The sequence below is a fragment of the Schistocerca cancellata genome, chromosome 1 (assembly GCF_023864275.1).
Source record: "Schistocerca cancellata isolate TAMUIC-IGC-003103 chromosome 1, iqSchCanc2.1, whole genome shotgun sequence".
In the NCBI taxonomy this organism is placed as follows: domain Eukaryota; kingdom Metazoa; phylum Arthropoda; class Insecta; order Orthoptera; family Acrididae; genus Schistocerca; species Schistocerca cancellata.
The window spans coordinates 751,058,891-751,077,266 of NC_064626.1; the positions used below are offsets into that span (position 1 = coordinate 751,058,891).

The window sequence follows — 18,376 nt, forward strand, 5'->3', positions numbered from 1 at the left end:
CCACAGATTTTACAACCACTTCTTCATGGGCACTGGGGAATATCAGGGATAAAAGTCCTAGGAAGACAACACATATACTGACCAGGCTTAAATAGGGGAGTGGAAACCATGGTGCATGGCTGTTTACCTTGTGCTTGACATCAGGCAGCATGACTCCCAATCTTTCGCTGCTTGTCCCATCCTATCAACATTGGGATCCTGTTCATTTGGAGTTTCTGAACCCTTTTTTGAACTCTATGTGGCTAATAGTTGTGAACAGTTACTCTAAATAACCATTTGTAGTAAGCATGGTGTCCAACACAATAAAAGCTGCAACAAATGTGCTAGATCAGATTTGAGCCATAAAAGGGTTTCTACAAGCTATGCTATTCGACAGTGGGGCCGCAATTCGGGGTAATGGATTTTGGACAATTCTATCCATCACCTTGTTAGTCCACTATCTCACCCAATTGTGAAGTTGATCATATTATGCTGACTTTGACATTTAAGTAGCAAATTTTGAAAGCATGGGAAACCGCAACCACCACAGCAGCGGTGCCTATACTGTTCTTGAGCACATACGGGATCACTTACATCCAAGACCATAGCCCAAAGCTTCAGCATGAGTGAACACAGCCAATGTTTCTCCATCTTCTGATCTTAAAGCCTCAGGAGCCCTGGACCCAGCACTCAGGATAATAATTGCCAGGCACAGCATTGTTGTCATGCTCATACAGAGAAAAATACATGGATGTCAGCATCACCCATGGGTTGGCACATCATGTCACTCAACACACTGAAGATCTCGTGCAGCCTCCACAACCAAAATCAACAACACCCACATTGCCATGTCCCAGCAAAATGCCAGACATTTCCAGTTCCTCCCACCAGCTGGAGTGCTGGCACACCAATCGCACCACTGATTCACCTTCTGAAACGTCATCCAGGATGCTTCCAGCCAGACGATGGACAGGTGTCTGATATCCTGTCCCAGCAACTTTAAAACACACTGGAGAGCATGGAATTGGATCTTGGCCACTAGGCAGAGCTGCTACAGCCTATAGTGCTAGCAAGGTATGCTGCTGCATCACACATAGTTCTGGTGGCCATTTGGAGCTCCCAGCTGCCTTATAAGTTCTGCTACACAGTGACATGGGGTCAGTTGTGTATTAACTTTGCTATCGTCTCGTCCTCTTAATGCACCATTGGTTTTCGGACTCCGCTTTCACTGTATCTCACGTTTTCTTTCTTTTTATTACTTGTCGGACTTTGTTTAACTGTAATGCTGTCTCCACTTCTCAGCTTTTCCGCTGTTTATGTAGCTGTTTGCACTCAATGGTGTGCCGTTGATGGCCGCAGACCAGTTGGCCCAGCCTTGTTGAGTCGTTCTATTTGGTCGAATCTCAGTCATCCTACTGCTGACACTATCTAATAAATTTTTTATTTATATTGTGAATGTTTGCAGTTCTGTTGTACTCTGCTGGGGCATAACTGATGTTACTTTGGTTTCAGTTGGTCTTTTACCAACAACAATCTTCAAGTTAAAGCACATATTTGTGAAGATGCTCTGTAGAATCATATCTTGGTCAAAAGTTTATTTAAATTTAACCATTACTGATTTCAGATTTATTACAAATCCATCTTCAGATGGCACTTACAAATTTTCTTGCTTTCTTCTCGTATGGAAATTGTTATTGGCTTTGTGTAGTGTTAAATATTTCTGTGCTATGAATTTATCATGTCGTAGTAACTGCCGTCTGCTTCACGTCTGCTGTGCAGCGAGCTACCTTAATTGAAGTATTAACTGTATTTTTCTCACTTGTCACTTCTTCTTCCGTGTGTATTTGCTTTTAGGAAACTTTAATTGTTGGGTGCTATTAATAGTGTTCCATAGATTTCATGTTTGTTTTGAATACAGTCAGAGAGAGTCCCTTTAGTCAGCCATAGTGCCAGTAGTGTCAGTGTCGTCGTAACCGCCGTCCGCTTCACGTCTGCTGTGCAGCGAGCTACCATAATTTAAGTATTAACTGTATTTTTCTTACTTGTCACTTCTTCTTCCGTGTGTTTTTGCTTTTAGGAAACTTTAATTGTCGAGTGCTATTAATAGTTCCATAGATTTCGTGTTTGTTTTGAATACAGTCAGAGAGAGTCCCTTTAGTCAACCATAGTACCAGTAGTGCTAGTGTTTGTTTTCAATACAGTCCAGAGACAGGTAGTGCTATTTTCATTGTTTTCTACAAGAAGTGGCTAGCAACCACAGTTTAGTGAATAAACAGCCGCCTTTAGTGAATTAGCAGTCTAGTTAAAGGTTGATTAACTCTCTTCAGTAAATTGATTCCTTAGGATGGATAGGCTGTGTGACTGCTGTGTACGGACGCAGGAGGAGCTGGCCACTGTTCGCGAACAGCTGAGCATGTTGATGGCCGCGGTCAGCCGTCTTCAGGCTGCTGCCTCGGAGTGTAGCAGCAGTGGGGAGTCTGGTGCGTCGCAAGGTACACCCCAGGTGTTACATGCTTCACCCACTGTCCCTGCTGTCGAGACATCTTCGCAGGTACCGGGCGTGGTTGGGCCACCCTCTCCCCAAGGGGAGTGGCGGGTTCAGCGGCGTTCGCGGCGCACGAGGCGGAGGGTCAATATGGAGGCTGGCCGTGTGGCATCGCCCGCTCTGCCTGTGAGTGAAAATGTGGCTGCTCCTTCAGCAAGGTCCGAGCAGGCACACGGGGGGAGGGGTTTATTAGTTATTGGGAGCTCCAACGTTAGGCGGGTGATGGAGCCCCTTAGGGAAATAGCGGGAAGGTCGGGGAAGAAGACCAGTGTTCACTCTGTCTGCTTGCCGGGGGGTCTCATCCGAGATGTGGAGGAGGCCCTACCGGCGGCGATAGAGAGCACTGGGTGCACCTGACTGCAAATTGTTGCTCATGTCGGCACCAATGACTCCTGCCGTCTGGGTTCAGAGGACATCCTCAGTTCGTACAGGCGGTTGGCGGAATTGGTGAAGGCGGAAAGGCTCGCTCGCAGGGTGGAATCAGAGCTAACTATTTGTTGTATCGTTCCCAGAACCGATCGCGGTCCTCTGGTTTGGAGCCGAGTGGAAGGCTTAAACCAGAGGCTCAGACGATTCTGCGGAGATCTGGGGTGCAAATTTCTCGACCTCCGCTATCGGGTGGAGAAATGTAGGGTCCCCCTGAATAGGTCAGGCGTGCACTACACGCCGGAAGCGGCTACAAGGGTAGCGGAGTACGTGTGGAGTGCACATGGGGGTTTTTTAGGTTAGAGAATCCCCTCCCTAGACCCGACAAGACGCCTCCTGAGACGCGGCAAGGTAGGAGTAGGCAAAATGCAACAGGGAATAACAATATTAATGTGCTAATATTAAACTGCAGGAGCGTCTATAGAAAGGTTCCAGAACTGCTCTCATTAATAAACGGTCACAACGCCCATATAGTACTAGGGACAGAAAGTTGGCTGAAACCAGACGTAAACAGTAATGAAATCCTAAACTCAGATTGGAATGTATACCACAGAGACAGGCTGGACAGTGAAGAGGGAGGCGTGTTTATAGCGATAAGAAGTGCAATAGTATCGAAGGAAATTGACGGAGATCCGAAATGTGAAATGATTTGGGTGAAGGTCACGGTTAAAGCAGGCTCAGACATGGTAATTGGATGTCTCTATCGGCCGCCTGGCTCAGCAGCTGTTATGGCTGAGCACCTGAAGGATAATTTGGAAAATATTTCGAGTAGATTTCCCCACCATGTTATAGTTCTGGGTGGAGATTTTAATTTGCCAGATATAGACTGGGAGACTCAAACGTTCATAATGGGTGGCAGGGACAAAGAATCCAGTGAAATTTTTTTAAGTGCTTTAAATGAAAACTACCTAGAGCAGTTAAACAGAGAACCGACTCATGGCGATAACATATTAGACCTTCTGGTGACAAACAGACCTGAACTACTTGAAAAAGTTAACGCAGAACAGGGAATCAGCGATCATAAAGCGGTTACGGCATCGATGATTTCAGCCGTAAATAGGAATATTAAAAAGGGTAGGAAGATTTTTCTGTTTAGAAAAAGTGACAAAAAGCAGATTTCAGAGTACCTGTTGGCTCAACACAAAAGTTTTGTCTCAAGTACAGATAGTGTTGAGGATCAGTGGACAAAGTTCAAAACCGTCGTACATAATGCGTGAGATGAGTATGTGCCAAGCAAGATCATAAGAGATGGAAAAGAGCCACAGTGGTACAACAGCCGAGTTAGAAAACTGCTGCGGAAGCAAAGGGAACTTCACAGCAAACGTAAACATAGCCAAAACCTTGCAGACAAACAAAAATTACACGAAGCGAAATGTAGTGTGAGGAGGGCTATGCGAGAGGCGTTCAATGAATTCGAAAGTAAAGTTCTATGTACTGACGTGGCAGAAAATCCTAAGAAATTTTGGTCTTATGTCAAAGCAGTAGCTGGATCAAAACAAAATGTCCAGACACTCTGTGACCAAAATGGTACTGAAACAGAGGATGACAGACTAAAGGCCGAAATACTAAATGTCTTTTTCCAAAGTTGTTTCACAGAGGAAGATTGCACTGTAGTTCCTTCTCTAGATTGTCGCACAGATGACAAAATGGTAGATATCGAAATAGACGACAGAGGGATAGAGTAACAATTAAAATCGCTCAAAAGAGGAAAGGCCTCTGGACCTGATGGGATACCAGTTCAGTTTTACACAGAGTACGCGAAGGAACTTGCCCCCCTTCTTGCAGCGGTGTACCGTAGGTCTCTAGAATAGCGTAGCATTCCAAAGAATTGGAAAAGGGCACAGGTCATCCCCGTTTTCAAGAAGGGACGTCGAACGGATGTGCAGAACTATAGACCTATATCTCTAACGTCGATCAGTTGTAGAATTTTGGAACATGTATTGTGTTCGAGTATAATGACTTTTCTGGAGACTAGAAATCTACTCTGTAGGAATCAGCATGGGTTTCGAAAAGACGGTCATGTGAAACCCAGCTCGCGCTATTCGTCCACGAGACTCAGAGAGCCATAGACACGGGTTCACAGGTAGATGCCGTGTTTCTTTACTTCCGCAAGGCGTTCGATACAGTTCCCCACAGTCGTTTAATGAACAAAGTAAGAGCATATGGAATCTCAATGTAGACAAGTGTAATGTGCTGCGAATACACAGAAAGATAGATTCTTTATCATTTAGCTACAAAATAGCAGGTCAGCAACTGGAAGCAGTTAAATTATCTGGGAGTACGCATTAGGAGTGATTTAAAATGGAATGATCATATAATGTTGATCGTCAGTAAAGCAGATGCCAGACTGAGATTCATTGGAAGAACCCTAAGGAAATGCAATCCGAAAACAAAGGAAGTAGGTTACAGTATGCTTGTTCGCCCGCTGCTTGAATACTGCTCAGCAGTGTGGGATCTGTACCAGATAGGGTTGATAGAAGATATAGAGAAGATCCAACGGAGAGCAGCGTGCTTCGTTACAGGATCATTTAGTAATCGCGAAAGCGTTAGGGAGATGATAGATAAACTCCAGTGGAAGGCTCTGCAGGAAAGACGCTCAGTAGCTCGGTATGGGATTTTGCCAAAGTTTCGAGAACATACCTTCACCGAAGAGTCAAGCAGTATATTGCTCCCTCCTATGTATATCTCGTGAAGAGACCATGAGGATAAAATCAGAGAGATTAGAGCCCACACAGAGGCATACCGACAATCCTTCTTTCCACGAACAATATGAGACTGGAATAGAAGGGAGAACCGATAGAGGTACTCAAGGTACCCTCCGCCACACACCGTCAAGTGGCTTGCGGAGTATGGATGTAGATGTAGATGTAGATGTAGATTTGTGCTGTACTTTTTGAAATTTCTACATTTTGGCACATGCCATATGTGAGTGTTGTTAAATTCCCAAGCAACTGACAAAAACAGATTGTCATATATTTTGTGGTAGCACACATTTTCAATTTCTTACACTTTTCAGAAATGTAGGAATCTACCTGTTTGCCTGTAATTTGTATCTACTAGATATCATGTGTGAAAAAGGCAAGTTTCGTATGAGTGATTGTCCCTGATGTTGTGCTGTTTCTTTGAGAGAAGTTTCTTTCCTCCAGGCTTGTCATAATGGCTGCAAGCTAAGAATGTGCCCTAGGATTTGGCAACAGAACAACATTATGGATTTTGGTGTATTATCCTGTGTATTTATTCTTTTACCCTTTTTAAAGACAGGAGTGACACACATTCTTTTCCAACCATTTGCAGTTCTGATCCAAAAAAGGGTCTTTCACACTGAGTGTTTTCCAAGAAAGTAGCACAATGGTAAGACACTAGACTCAAGGGGACTGATGACCTCAGATGTTAAGTCCCATAGTGCTCAGAGTCATTTGAACCATTTGAATACTAGACTCACATTTGACGGACAACAGATCAAATCCACATGCTGCCATCTGGGTTTAATATTTCAATGGTTTTCACAAATTGCTTCACCCAAATGCTGAGATAATACTTTTCAAAAGGAGATGGCCAATTTCCTACCCTTTCTTTAACTAATGACCTCATTGTTGATGGTATGTTAAACACTAATCCTCCTTTCCATTTACTCAGTGTATTCAGTGTGAAGTCTTACAAGAATTTCATCAGAGATTGGTCCGTTACATGTTTTAAGAAGATGCAGGTGGTTACTCATACAATGTGTGTGTGCAAGTTATTCATAAGGACTTACAGTGTTTCAGAATATCACTGTGCAGAAACTACAAAACATACAGAAATGTGACATACATCAGTGGATAGAGCATTCCTCCAAATTTCGATGCAATAATATGCCTTGGTGCAACTGCATTAGGGGTAGGCATGTCACAACATGTAGGCAGATCATCCACTTTGCATTGTTGGATTGAATTAGTTCACACCTTAAGACAGACAACATAATTAACAGATTTCCAGACCAAAGAACTGTAGCATTTTCCCAACCACTTCAATGGGTTGCATGTGTTTATTAATGTTTACTGCATCACAAACAGTGCCTGTATTGAGCACCTGTAAAGTGAGTTAAAAACTTTGGAGAGATGCTCTATTCACTGATATGTGTATCTTTTTTGTATGTCTTGTAGTTTTTGTGCAGTCATCTTCTAAAACTGTGAAGGTGCTTACGAATAATCCTGTATTCCAATATCACTTATTTTGAGGTGTGTGTGGTGGTCAAACATTTGGTTGGTAGTATAGGAGAGGATAAGGGGAGGCAGGTATTACATTGTAGGCAAGAAGCTATCCCAGCATTAATGTTAATCAATTTAGGAAAACAATTAAAACTTGAATCAGGATGAGCAGTTAAGGATTTTAACTGCACTCGATGTGAATGTGTGTCCATTGTCCATGCCAATAACTGTCTTGCCATTTTGCTTCATAGACTATATGACTATATTAGAAGTGCTGAGTTCGTGATTGAAACCCACAAGTATAAAGAAATCTTTCTTTTCTATTAGCACCTGATAGCAGTAGGTTCCCACCAACAACATAGACTAGAGATTTATTATGGAATGTTGAACTGCCGCAATACAAGGCATTGTTAAGGCTAGGATTACCATCACCAATTTCAATGACAGCACAACCATATCAGACATCTGTGTGACACGATACCAAAACAAATCTCATCATGTCATTGTTCTGGATGAGATATAACATCTTTTTAATTGCCTAATTACAAAATATAAAGAGTTGTGTAGTAAATGCTTGCCATCATACCAGTGCCAGGAGAAGTTGCAGCGGCTTATAGGGATGTCAGCAGCATTGGCACTACAGTCTAAATTACTGTGGTGTACAGACAGTAGCAGAGCCAGGATGGGGAAGGTTTAGGCACATTTATTTGGTCCAAGCCTTGTTGACACAAATTAATTATTTAACAGTAATTGGTTATACATCCAAGTTAATACAACTAACAGTTTAAAAGGAAATTTTAGCAATTAAAAAAATAATTTTTTTTAAACATTCTCTAGAAGAACATGCAGCCCCACTCTGAAACTTTACATAAAGGTACTGCTAGTAAAAGGTATATTATATCGTACAATAGTGCAACATGTTCAAATATTAACAATTACACCAGAAAAATATTGAACTTGTGATTTGTACTAGATGTAAATCAAACCTTAAAAAAAATCCGTTTCGGCAAGAGTGCAACAAATTCACTACTGCCCGGGGAGGGGGAAATGTGGCAATGATAATCCGGTTTTTTTCTTCTCCTGATTTCACTTAAGCTTATGTAAACCCTACACAAATGTCAATGTCATATGACATCAGTTCACCTTTCATGACAAATACACAAAATTTCTAAATTATTTTATATCAGTTAAGTAAGCTGTAGCCAGAAATAACATTAACGACTGGTGCCATGAGTAAACACTGTCAAGTTTTCAATTTCACGACGTTTGTGTTATTAGCAAATTTTCATTTAAATACTCCCCCCACGTGTTACAAAATCAATTCAGTCAGTCTCGAGAAGAAACACAACTTAATACACAAATATGATAATATCAAGAAATAGATGGGTTTATCCCAAGCAATATTAGTAGAATTAGGAAATTTGCAATTTAAACGCACCAATTTTAACAAAGTCTAATGTAATAATAATTTGGACAGAATTTTCATAAAATGATCGATGATGGTGGATACCGTGCCATACAGTATGAAACAAATTAAGATTTATTCACAGTAGACACCTGGCACATGATGATATTCTCTGAAGTATTTCAAATCACAAAATGTTGGCTACAAGTATCAACCCCATAATAAAGTAATGATCATGAAATATAATAAAAGTATATGAAAATTTCGGCCTTAGCCAGGTGACGAGAACCACACCAATGCAGTTTCCTATTACACTCGAGTGCTAGGCCCAACAAACAACAGCTGGTCATGGAGAACCACGCTAAGCAAGCGAGCATTCTGTCCTCCCCACATGCTCGCAAACAGCTACACTCATCGCAATCCTTAATCGGCTGGCAGCAGTTGACTCCCCACCGCTTCCGTCCTGTCGCCATATACCGACCGAGCCGTCCTCCAAAAACTGTTGCTTCGTGCACCAGTGCCAACAGCGCTCAGCGATCACTCCCCCTATCGCGGCGGGGAAAACAAATGAAATAATCTTGTGGGTAAATCAAAAATGCTGAGCCATGACATGGCTCAATTACAAACAGTAACAAATTTACAATATTAACAGTGAGACAGCTGATGTTTTTGCTGGAAGGACTTCGCTACTTGTGCTGTGCACGAGCTCGTAGCACATTCCTCTTACTGTATCCCTTGCCCTTCTGACAGCAGACATCTTGTAACATGACCATCATATTGTCTCATATTGTAATGGGTTACTGGCATTGTCTGTATATCTAGTTTCCTAACATGTCAAGAATTGTTTCAAGGCACATAGAATTTTGCTATTTGTATATGTGACTCTTGTATGGAGTGCATTTTGAGATACCTCCTGGTATTTGAATGAATGAGTAAGTTAAAATACATATTTCTGTTCAGAAATGCTCTTCCATTTCCTGATTTATAGGTGTTTGAGTTATACCTCAGAAATGTTACTTACAAATTTTGAAAGATGCCTGTAATTTTTAAAATATGAGATCATTAATAGAAGCAATATTTCAGTAAAAATCATGTAATTTTTGATTGTTTTAAGGTATAAGCATCACATTATTTAGTTTGTAGTTTGACATCATATAAAATACTTTTATCCAGTTAATCGTAGTTAGAAAAATGCTATATTTTGCAATATCTGCATCTTATCCAACTATTTAGTTTTATCCTTGTTTCATAACATCATAATATGCAGCAGATTAGAAGCATGATTATGTTAACAACCATTCACAATGCTTCAAACATGCATGATACAATATGTACAGAACTGAGTTGTTGAATGTTTTAATGTGTATGATTTTGAGATGATCAGAATATGTGATAAGTATTGCTTTCTTTTATTAGGTTCTATATTGCTGAACTGACATGTGCAGTGGAAAGTGTACATAAAATGGGGTTTATTCATCGTGATATAAAACCAGACAACATACTCATTGATAGGGATGGCCACATAAAATTAACAGACTTTGGTCTTTGCACGGGTTTCCGGTGGACTCACAACTCCAAGTATTACCAAAGGAATGGTAAGAAATGTTATAATAAAACACTGTTAGTGTCTACTTGTACGTTGTTCCTGTAGTTATATTCATTTTACATTGGGGCTGTATATGGACAACATCCAAATTCAATTCACCACCCCCATCTCCACACTCCCCTCCTATGGTAGATTTACAAATTCTTGCTAGCTTTCGTTTCCATAGAATAGTTTTTCCGTCAGTCCCATACTTAATGTAAGGAGCAGTCCAAATGAAAAGAGACAGGTGGAAAAAAGTAAGAAAACTGTTTATTATTTCAAAAGTAATTGCCATAACTTACACTGTGAGACAAGATGGTCAGTGCCATCATGGAAAAATATTTGCATTTGGCTATGGAAACATGATTGTGCCCAGGGTTGCACCTCTTTTTTCGAAAGCAAATTGACAACTGTGAATGTCTTTCTTGAGAGGCTCCAAAACTACGGAAATCGCATGGGGAAAGATATGGACGGTATGGAATGTTCAAGGGCTTCCCAGCAAAACTTTTTAAGCATAATTGAATCAACCTTGGCAACATGTGGACCCACCTGTGTGCATGCCTGACTACAATTATTGTTCTGCACACAACTGTAAACATTTTTCCATGAAGGCACTGATCATCTTGTCTCATCGTGGACTAAATGTTTTAACAGTTATAGCAATTGCTTTTGAAATAATAAACAGTTTACTTATTTTTTTCCTCATCTGTCTCATTTTCTCTGACTGTCTGTTTTACATTCACTTTCCTGTGTTGGTCAAAGAAGCAATACTATTCAAGGAAACTAATCATAAAAAATAGTGTGTTGTGCAAGAGGAAGACAGGTGTTCATGTGCTTTAGTCATGTTACACTGTCATTTAACAGGATTGTTACATTATTATTTTTTCTAGAGTGCTGTTTCAGTTTTGGAATTGTATTGCTATGAAGTTTAAGGAGATAAATAAGAAATATATAAACTATTGGGTATTAGGAACAAATAGTAAAAGAATGAGCAAGGGAAAGGCTATCTCATGGTTTCATTTTAAAAGAAATTTGAGACAAACATCAGAGCAATACCTTATTGCCGAAGGACTTGCTGAAACAGTCATCAGCTGAAAGTATACTGAAGAGATTGAGCTGTTGAAGACTAGTAAATTAGAAGCCAATAATAATTTATGAGATAAAATGGTTATTGGTTTTGATAGAAAGTGCCACAGTTTCACAAAGAAACCAGTCTAAGAATGAACTAAACTCGCACTTCAGCACAGTTACTCAAAAAGAGTGCAATAATTCAAATGATGGGAAAGGCAGGGCTAAGAAATGGTGAGAAGTTTAAGAGGAATACACTTGGCAAAATGTGAATGCAAAGACAGATTATGAGGATGCAGATAACCAATGGCTTAATCGGAAAATGAAGGCCTTAATATATTGGATGAGAGTTCACTTACAAAACAGCTCTTATGGAGGCAGCAGATGTGCAGGCTAGGAATGCAGGAGGGAGGAGTGATAGGCGCATGGGCTAATGATGACGATGATGATGATGATGATGATGATGATGATGGTGGAGTGGAGTGGAGTGGAGGTGTGTATTGAGAGGGGATGATAGAACAGAGGAAGGGGAAATTGTTGGGTAGCGTGTTTGGGGACAGTGGGCTAGTGGAGATGGAGGCCAGGAGGATAATGAGATTGAAGAGTGTGTTTTAAGGATAATTGCCATCTGGAGGGAAAGATCCTGATGGCATGAGTTGTGATGCAACCACTGAACTCAAGCATGTCGTACTCAGCAGCATGTTGTGCCACTGGGTGGTCAGCTTTGGTTCTTGACCTCAGTTTGGCAGTGGCCATTCATTCTGGTGGATATCTGCCCACAGAAAATGCTGTGCATTGATTGCATCAGAGCTGGTGTATGGCACGGATGCTTTCACAGGTAACCCTGCCTCTGATGGGATAGGATAAATGTGTGACAGGACACTGGAGTAGGATGAGCTGGGTAGGTGAATCAGGCAGGTCTTGCACCTGGCTCGTCCACAGCAAAATGACCACTGTGGCAAGAGGTTGGAAGTGCAAGTAGGGATGGACTAGGATGTTTTGTTGGCTGGAAGGGGGGGGGGGGGTTGACAGAACACCACTTTAGGAAGGAAGGGAAGGATCTAGGGTGATAGGGTGGCCGGGATAGAATATAAAGTGAAAGGATTCAAAAAATTTTAGCCATAGTTTTCGCACAAATAGTCATTTTTGTCTTTACTAATAGCCACACTCTGCTCGTGGGGCCACCTTGCACCACCTGAGCACTTGACCTCAGCCTCAGTGTTGAAACCTTTTCCAGAAACCAGCAAACCACCCTTTTCTAGCCATTCTGCTCTCCTTATTGAAACTGTGAGGAAGATTGTTCCTTTTGGCCAGTTCAAATTCTGTTCATTGCAGACCCTTAACTGTCGTGCTGAAAAATCTGTTCTCCAACAGCAGGAGATGGTAAAAAATTTCCTTTTCTTGTTTTGGGGTTAAAAGCAGATTGGAACCCTCCAAATACTTTCTTGTTGACAGTATCATGTAGATTTTTCTTGAAATGTATTCCTTCGAACTTGATAGGTGGCTGCAATAGTTTCATTAACGATGCTGCCCTTCACTGGCTGTATTGCTCTTTACGTGTGACTCAAGTGCCTTCATTGATTTTCTTCTTTGTGGTTATGCGTGTGCGATTTAAAGATGTGGAAAAAATAAAATATTTTTATAATTTAATAACAATAATAATAATAATAATAATAATATTGTCATTGAATAATTGTTGTATTTATTAAGATTCAGTATTTATAAAGTTACGTTCAAATTCTTTCACATAAGCAATAGTAAAAATGGAAGAAAAAAAATTTGTTGAAAGTGAGTATACTGGCCACAGGCTGCTCACTGTGCCTGTCTAGATGCCAGTATGCAAAAGTTATTTTTAATTTGTGAAGACCTCCGACGAAAACTTTGTCGACATCGAAATTTGTCAATAACCACTTTTTCAATGCAACTGTGGCAGAAAAATCTAATTTGTGGTGTAAATTTGTATTAACTTCACAAACTAAGAACTTCCCTCAAATCAGAAAGTTTCAGAACCACATGAAACAAGAATGCAAACAATGTGATATCTTGGCTCCTCCAGATGACTATGTGTAACTGAGTGGGTTTCAAGTGGCACCTTTATGCAGCTGCTGTGTGAGTGCAGTACTATATGGAGTCACAAATTCAGATCATAATTATGCCCACACTGGCCATTATACTTACTGTTACCCTATTAAGTAAAAGAAAAGAAGCATAAGTCATTAAGAGAGAGAGAGAGAGAGAGAGAGAGAGAGAGAGCGGGGGGGGGGGGGGAAGGAGGGAGGAGGGGTGTTTGCATCCCCCCCCCCCCCCCCCCCCCCCCCTCCTGTGGCAGTGTATAATATTAGGTGGTGGTAATATAGATTAATTTGAATAATACATTTTATATACTGAATACAATTATTATTGGTTAGTGAGGTGCAGGTTGTGACAAAGATGTGGGGTTTATTTTTCAGTTGGCATTTTTGTTACGAACTTCAAGTTGTGATGTTGCGCTTGAGTCTATATAATTGAATTTTTCTGCTGTATTCTACACTACAGTAGAATACTGAAAATTAGATAGGTAGAAAGAATGACTAATAAGGAGGTACTGAATCATATTGGAGGAAAAAAGAAATTTATGGTGCAGTTCAAATTTAAAAGGGATTGGCTGACATAGAATGAGACATCAAGGAATTGTTAGTTTGGTAATGAAGGGAAGCATGAGGGGGTAGGCAGTTAGCAGTTGTTAAGGGAGACCTTGGCATGAATACAGTAAGCAGGTTAAAATGGATGTAGGTTCGGTAGTTGTTCAGAAATAAAGAGAATTGCTCATGATTGATTAGGATGGGGAGCTGTGTCAAACCAGTATTTGGACTGAAGACCACAATAACAATTATATTATGAGGACTTGCTGAAAAGTAATTTTTTTATGTGAAATACCTGGAAGCTTTTAAACAAAATATCTCTTTTATTCTTCATGTCTAATATTTATTTTTCAACATGGTCACCCTGTTGACAAACACATTTCTTCCAACAAGAGTCCACATTGTTGATGGTGTAATTTTAGAATGTTTGTGTTTGTTCCTCAAACCATAGCCTCACTTGTACTTTCACTACTTAAGCACTGTCAAAGTGAAGTCCTAGAAGGTGTGCTTTGAGTTCTCGAAACGGATGAAAATCAGATTGAGCCGGATCGGGACTGTATGGAGAATGATCAATGACAGTGAACCCAAGGCATTGGGTTGTTGCAGATGTTGCAGCACTCGTTTTGGTCTGGAATTGTCATGCTTAAGGAGCTCCATGTGTAGTAACTCTTTGAATTTGAAACTCAATTACAGCACGCTGTTTCTCAAGCAACGACATAGTTAATTTACACACCGTCATGTTACACGCTACAACAATCCAGAGTCCTCTAGTGGCAGAGTGATGCAAATATGTAGACATGAAGGATAAAGATGTAGAATTTTAATAATATACGTTTTATTTAAAAAAGCTTTAAGAGTTTTCACATAAAAAATTCAGAGGAATTACTTTTCAACACGCCCATACGTTTAACATTTTTTTGGAGACTAGCCAGTCAGAAGATTATTGGGCCTAGAAAACCAGCCATTTATGCCATTATTTAAAGTGTTACTGGCACATATATAATTGATGTATATTCAAGAGTGATGCATACTAAATAAGGACCAAGCTTCAAGATTTATTTTTCGTATTTGCTTTAGTTCTTTGATAGATTACAAATTTTAAAATAATAATGACATAAAGTATAATTATCCTCCCAGAAAAAAGTGGGAGGTGAGTTATTGAGCAGTTTATTACTCTTGAACTTCCAAAATTACATGCCCGTCCAACAAATGTGACACATTTGTAGCAGAATTACAGCAATCTGCAGAACCTAATGTGAGTACATTCATGAAATTACTTCAGTACAATCATATTAAATCATCCACTCATGACAGCGGCTGTTAAGTTTGCTAATGTTATTTTTTTCTCTCCAAATAAGTCTATAAATTGACAATAGAAGGCATTGCCAGTTCAAGAGACAGGCAGTGAGACGTCCGTACAAAGTTACCATATGAAGAGAGTCCAGTTTTCGGGCAACACGTGGCTAGTGCATTGAGAAACTAATGGCTTGACCTATACTCGGGTGCAGTCTTTTAACGCAAAGTTGTGACCCTGACTATTCTCAGGCTTGATTTCGAAAGTGTTAAGGAAGCCATGTGTATTTATGAATGCTGAGTGTGACGATATGATATTTTTGTATGGGTTTTGTAATGAAAATTAACTGCAGAGTACTAGGTTAAAAAATCTGTTTTTTGTTGAGACTGGTGCAGTGCACAGCAGTCTTATTTCTTGTGAACTTCCAAATGAACTATGTTGATGAAGCAGAAGACACTGAGTATGTGGAACATAATCCTTCATTAAGTACAAGCAGAATTCCTACATATATTGGTGGCCCTATATACAAGAATATGGTGGGCGCTATGAATGTATGGCCTCTATCCTCACCGTTTACAGTGAATTCAACATTTTCAAGAAGAAGATGAAGGTAGATGATTGGAATTTTTATCGTTGGCTAATTGCAAATCACTGACTAATTCCGTTAATACCGTTTACTCATGAAGCCATTTTCACTTGTCACTGTATCAGTAACTCTTGGAATTCACATCATTTGTCTGAGAAAAACTCATATGCCTGTGTGGGGGAAAAAAAAAACAGTTTCAAGAATGCTTCTGTGTAAATGGGTGGTGTGCTATGGTAGACAATCAATTAATAGACCTGTTGTGTTGCTGCACAGTCCTACAGGGCCCTGCTATCTAGACTACCTCAATAATGAGCTTCCAGTGTTATTGGAAGAGGTTCCTTTGGCTACAGGGATGGTATTTTTTTTTTTACAACATGATAAGGCCATTGCACATCTGCTCATCACGTGAGACACCATTTATACCTGACGTTCCCTGGAAGATGGATCAGCCGAAATAGTCGTCTCATGGCCACCAAGGTCCCAGACCTCAGTTGTTTGCCTATGGGAATGGTTGATAACAGAAGTGTAGAAAGCAAAAGTAAACTCAAGAGACAAATTTATCATTTGAGGTAGAATTTCTGAAAAATCAATGTTGACCTTAATCGTTTGCCTTTGCTTTACATCGTCTGTGAGTATTTGTTTGGTATTTTATCCATCCTCAGCAAATGTATATAATGAAATAATAAGCAACCAGTTGCATGAAGGAAATTGAATTTCTTTTATGAAACTGTTGCTTATTCTTTTGTTACATATTTGTTTGGGTCACAATCTAACTGCTGTATCTCTGTAGCCAACAAAAAATGAACACATTTTATGGAATATTTTATTACAATTAGTCTATAGTGCTACCTCCTAAAATATTTGTATACAGGGTCAATGACCTAAAACTTGCACCTCAAATATTGCGGAAAGCGCTATTGATGAGGGATTTTCACAGAATGTATTGGTAGTCAGGGCCTTGTATTGTTAGCAACCAGTATACAGATTGTAATAATACTGAGATAGTGTATTATTTCTGCAAATGTACATTTTTTTCAAATGGAACAATACCTATTGACATCAACAGACTCAAAGTAGGGAAAATTAGAATGTCAGTGGTGTTTGTTACAGGATTCAAGTGCGAGTCATTTACGTGATATAGTATTTTGAATAGTTGCCACACTGACACTTGTGTAATATCTGTGGTAGAACACACTAAAGAAGAACACAGTTGCATAGACTAGTTAATGTGGATTCTGACCAGTAACAAGACAACTGACCATCACGGGTTGTGTTCAAAATGATCATTGGCATCAGCAATACGCACTTCCAGTCAGGTATGGAACGATTGCTGCACATGTGCTAGCATTGCAGCAGAGATGTCTGAGCAGGCTGCAGTAATAAGTCATTGCATGCCATCGGGTGTAGTTGGTGTGTCCTTGCGGACAGCTTCTTTCAGCTTTCTCAGCAGAAAAATGCCTACAGGCACAAAACACAGGGAATGGGCCAGTCAAGGTGTAGGTCCTTTGTGTTCAGTTCAACAATTTGGAAACATTTTGTGAAGACATACTGTAGAACTTCATGTACTATGGAATGGATAGCCATGTTGGACCACAGGTTCCTAGTAGTCTGTAGTGCATTCAGTGTTCCATCTATGCTAAACGAGCCTATGAGCTGACAGTTCACTATCCCACACCACACACTTACACTCCATGGACATTGATGTTCCACCTGATGAAGCCATTGGATTTGTCAACAGACCAATAGTGCATGTTTCGGCTGTTTACCTGGCCATAATTAAAAGTGTCTTCATCACTAAACAGGATACATGATATATCTGGAGTATCCTGTCTTAATGCCCATGTACAGAAGTTAGCACGATTCTCATAATCATTTCCAAGCAGCTCTTGATGGAGAGAGTTATGATTGGGATATAGGACCCATGTCGATGGAGGAGACGTAGGACACTTGCCTGACTCGTGCCACTTCTCCGTGCAACTGCGCAGGAGCTGAAGTGCATATCAACTGCTACAGCAGCAAGAACATTAATTTTCTCTCTTCAATCATCCTTTGTTTCCTTCTGTTATGTTGTCTGGGCATTACACTACCATTTTCAAGTAACCGGTTGAAGAGGATGATAAATAATTGCTGAGAGGTTGACATGTATTGCGATATCTTGTCGCATACAGCATACAAAAACCAACCACATTCTTTCTACACATTCCATTCACCATGAGCATGTCATTTTTTTTTTTTCTGCATTGGTAAATCCGATTGTCCATTCACGACCTACTGCCTCGACTGTCACAACCTGACTGACTAGCAAGTCACAGTGCACTCAAGGAACACACAGAGACACCTTAAGCAAACATAATAACATTGTACCTAGCAACTTTACAGGTTGAATGACACAAAAAAAAATGTTGGTGTGGAAACTTTGTACAATATGGTATCTCGTAAGCGACTCACACTAGATTCCTTCAACAAACACTACTGATATTCTGTTGTACCCTACTTTTAGTTTGTTAATGTGAATAGGAATAAGTATATAGAGGGTGTATACAAGGGCGATGTACTTGAGGACAATATTATGGAAATGGAAGAGGATGTAGATGAAGATGAAATGGGAGATACGGTACTGTGCGAAGAGTTTGACAGAGCACTGAAAGACCTGAGTCGAAACAAGGCCCCGGGAGTAAAC

At 40.2% G+C, this 18,376-nt stretch overlaps 1 protein-coding gene across 3 annotated transcripts in view; it reads left to right on the forward strand.

Moving 5' to 3' along the window:
• LOC126186005 (serine/threonine-protein kinase Warts-like) overlaps nt 1-18,376 on the forward strand; it is a 209,146-nt gene that overhangs the window by 179,682 nt on the left and 11,088 nt on the right. For all 3 annotated transcript variants that reach the window (XM_049928176.1, XM_049928174.1, XM_049928175.1), the window contains exon 6: nt 9,959-10,137. In XM_049928176.1, coding sequence (XP_049784133.1) covers nt 9,959-10,137 — 179 coding nt within the window. The remainder of the gene's footprint in view (nt 1-9,958; nt 10,138-18,376) is intronic.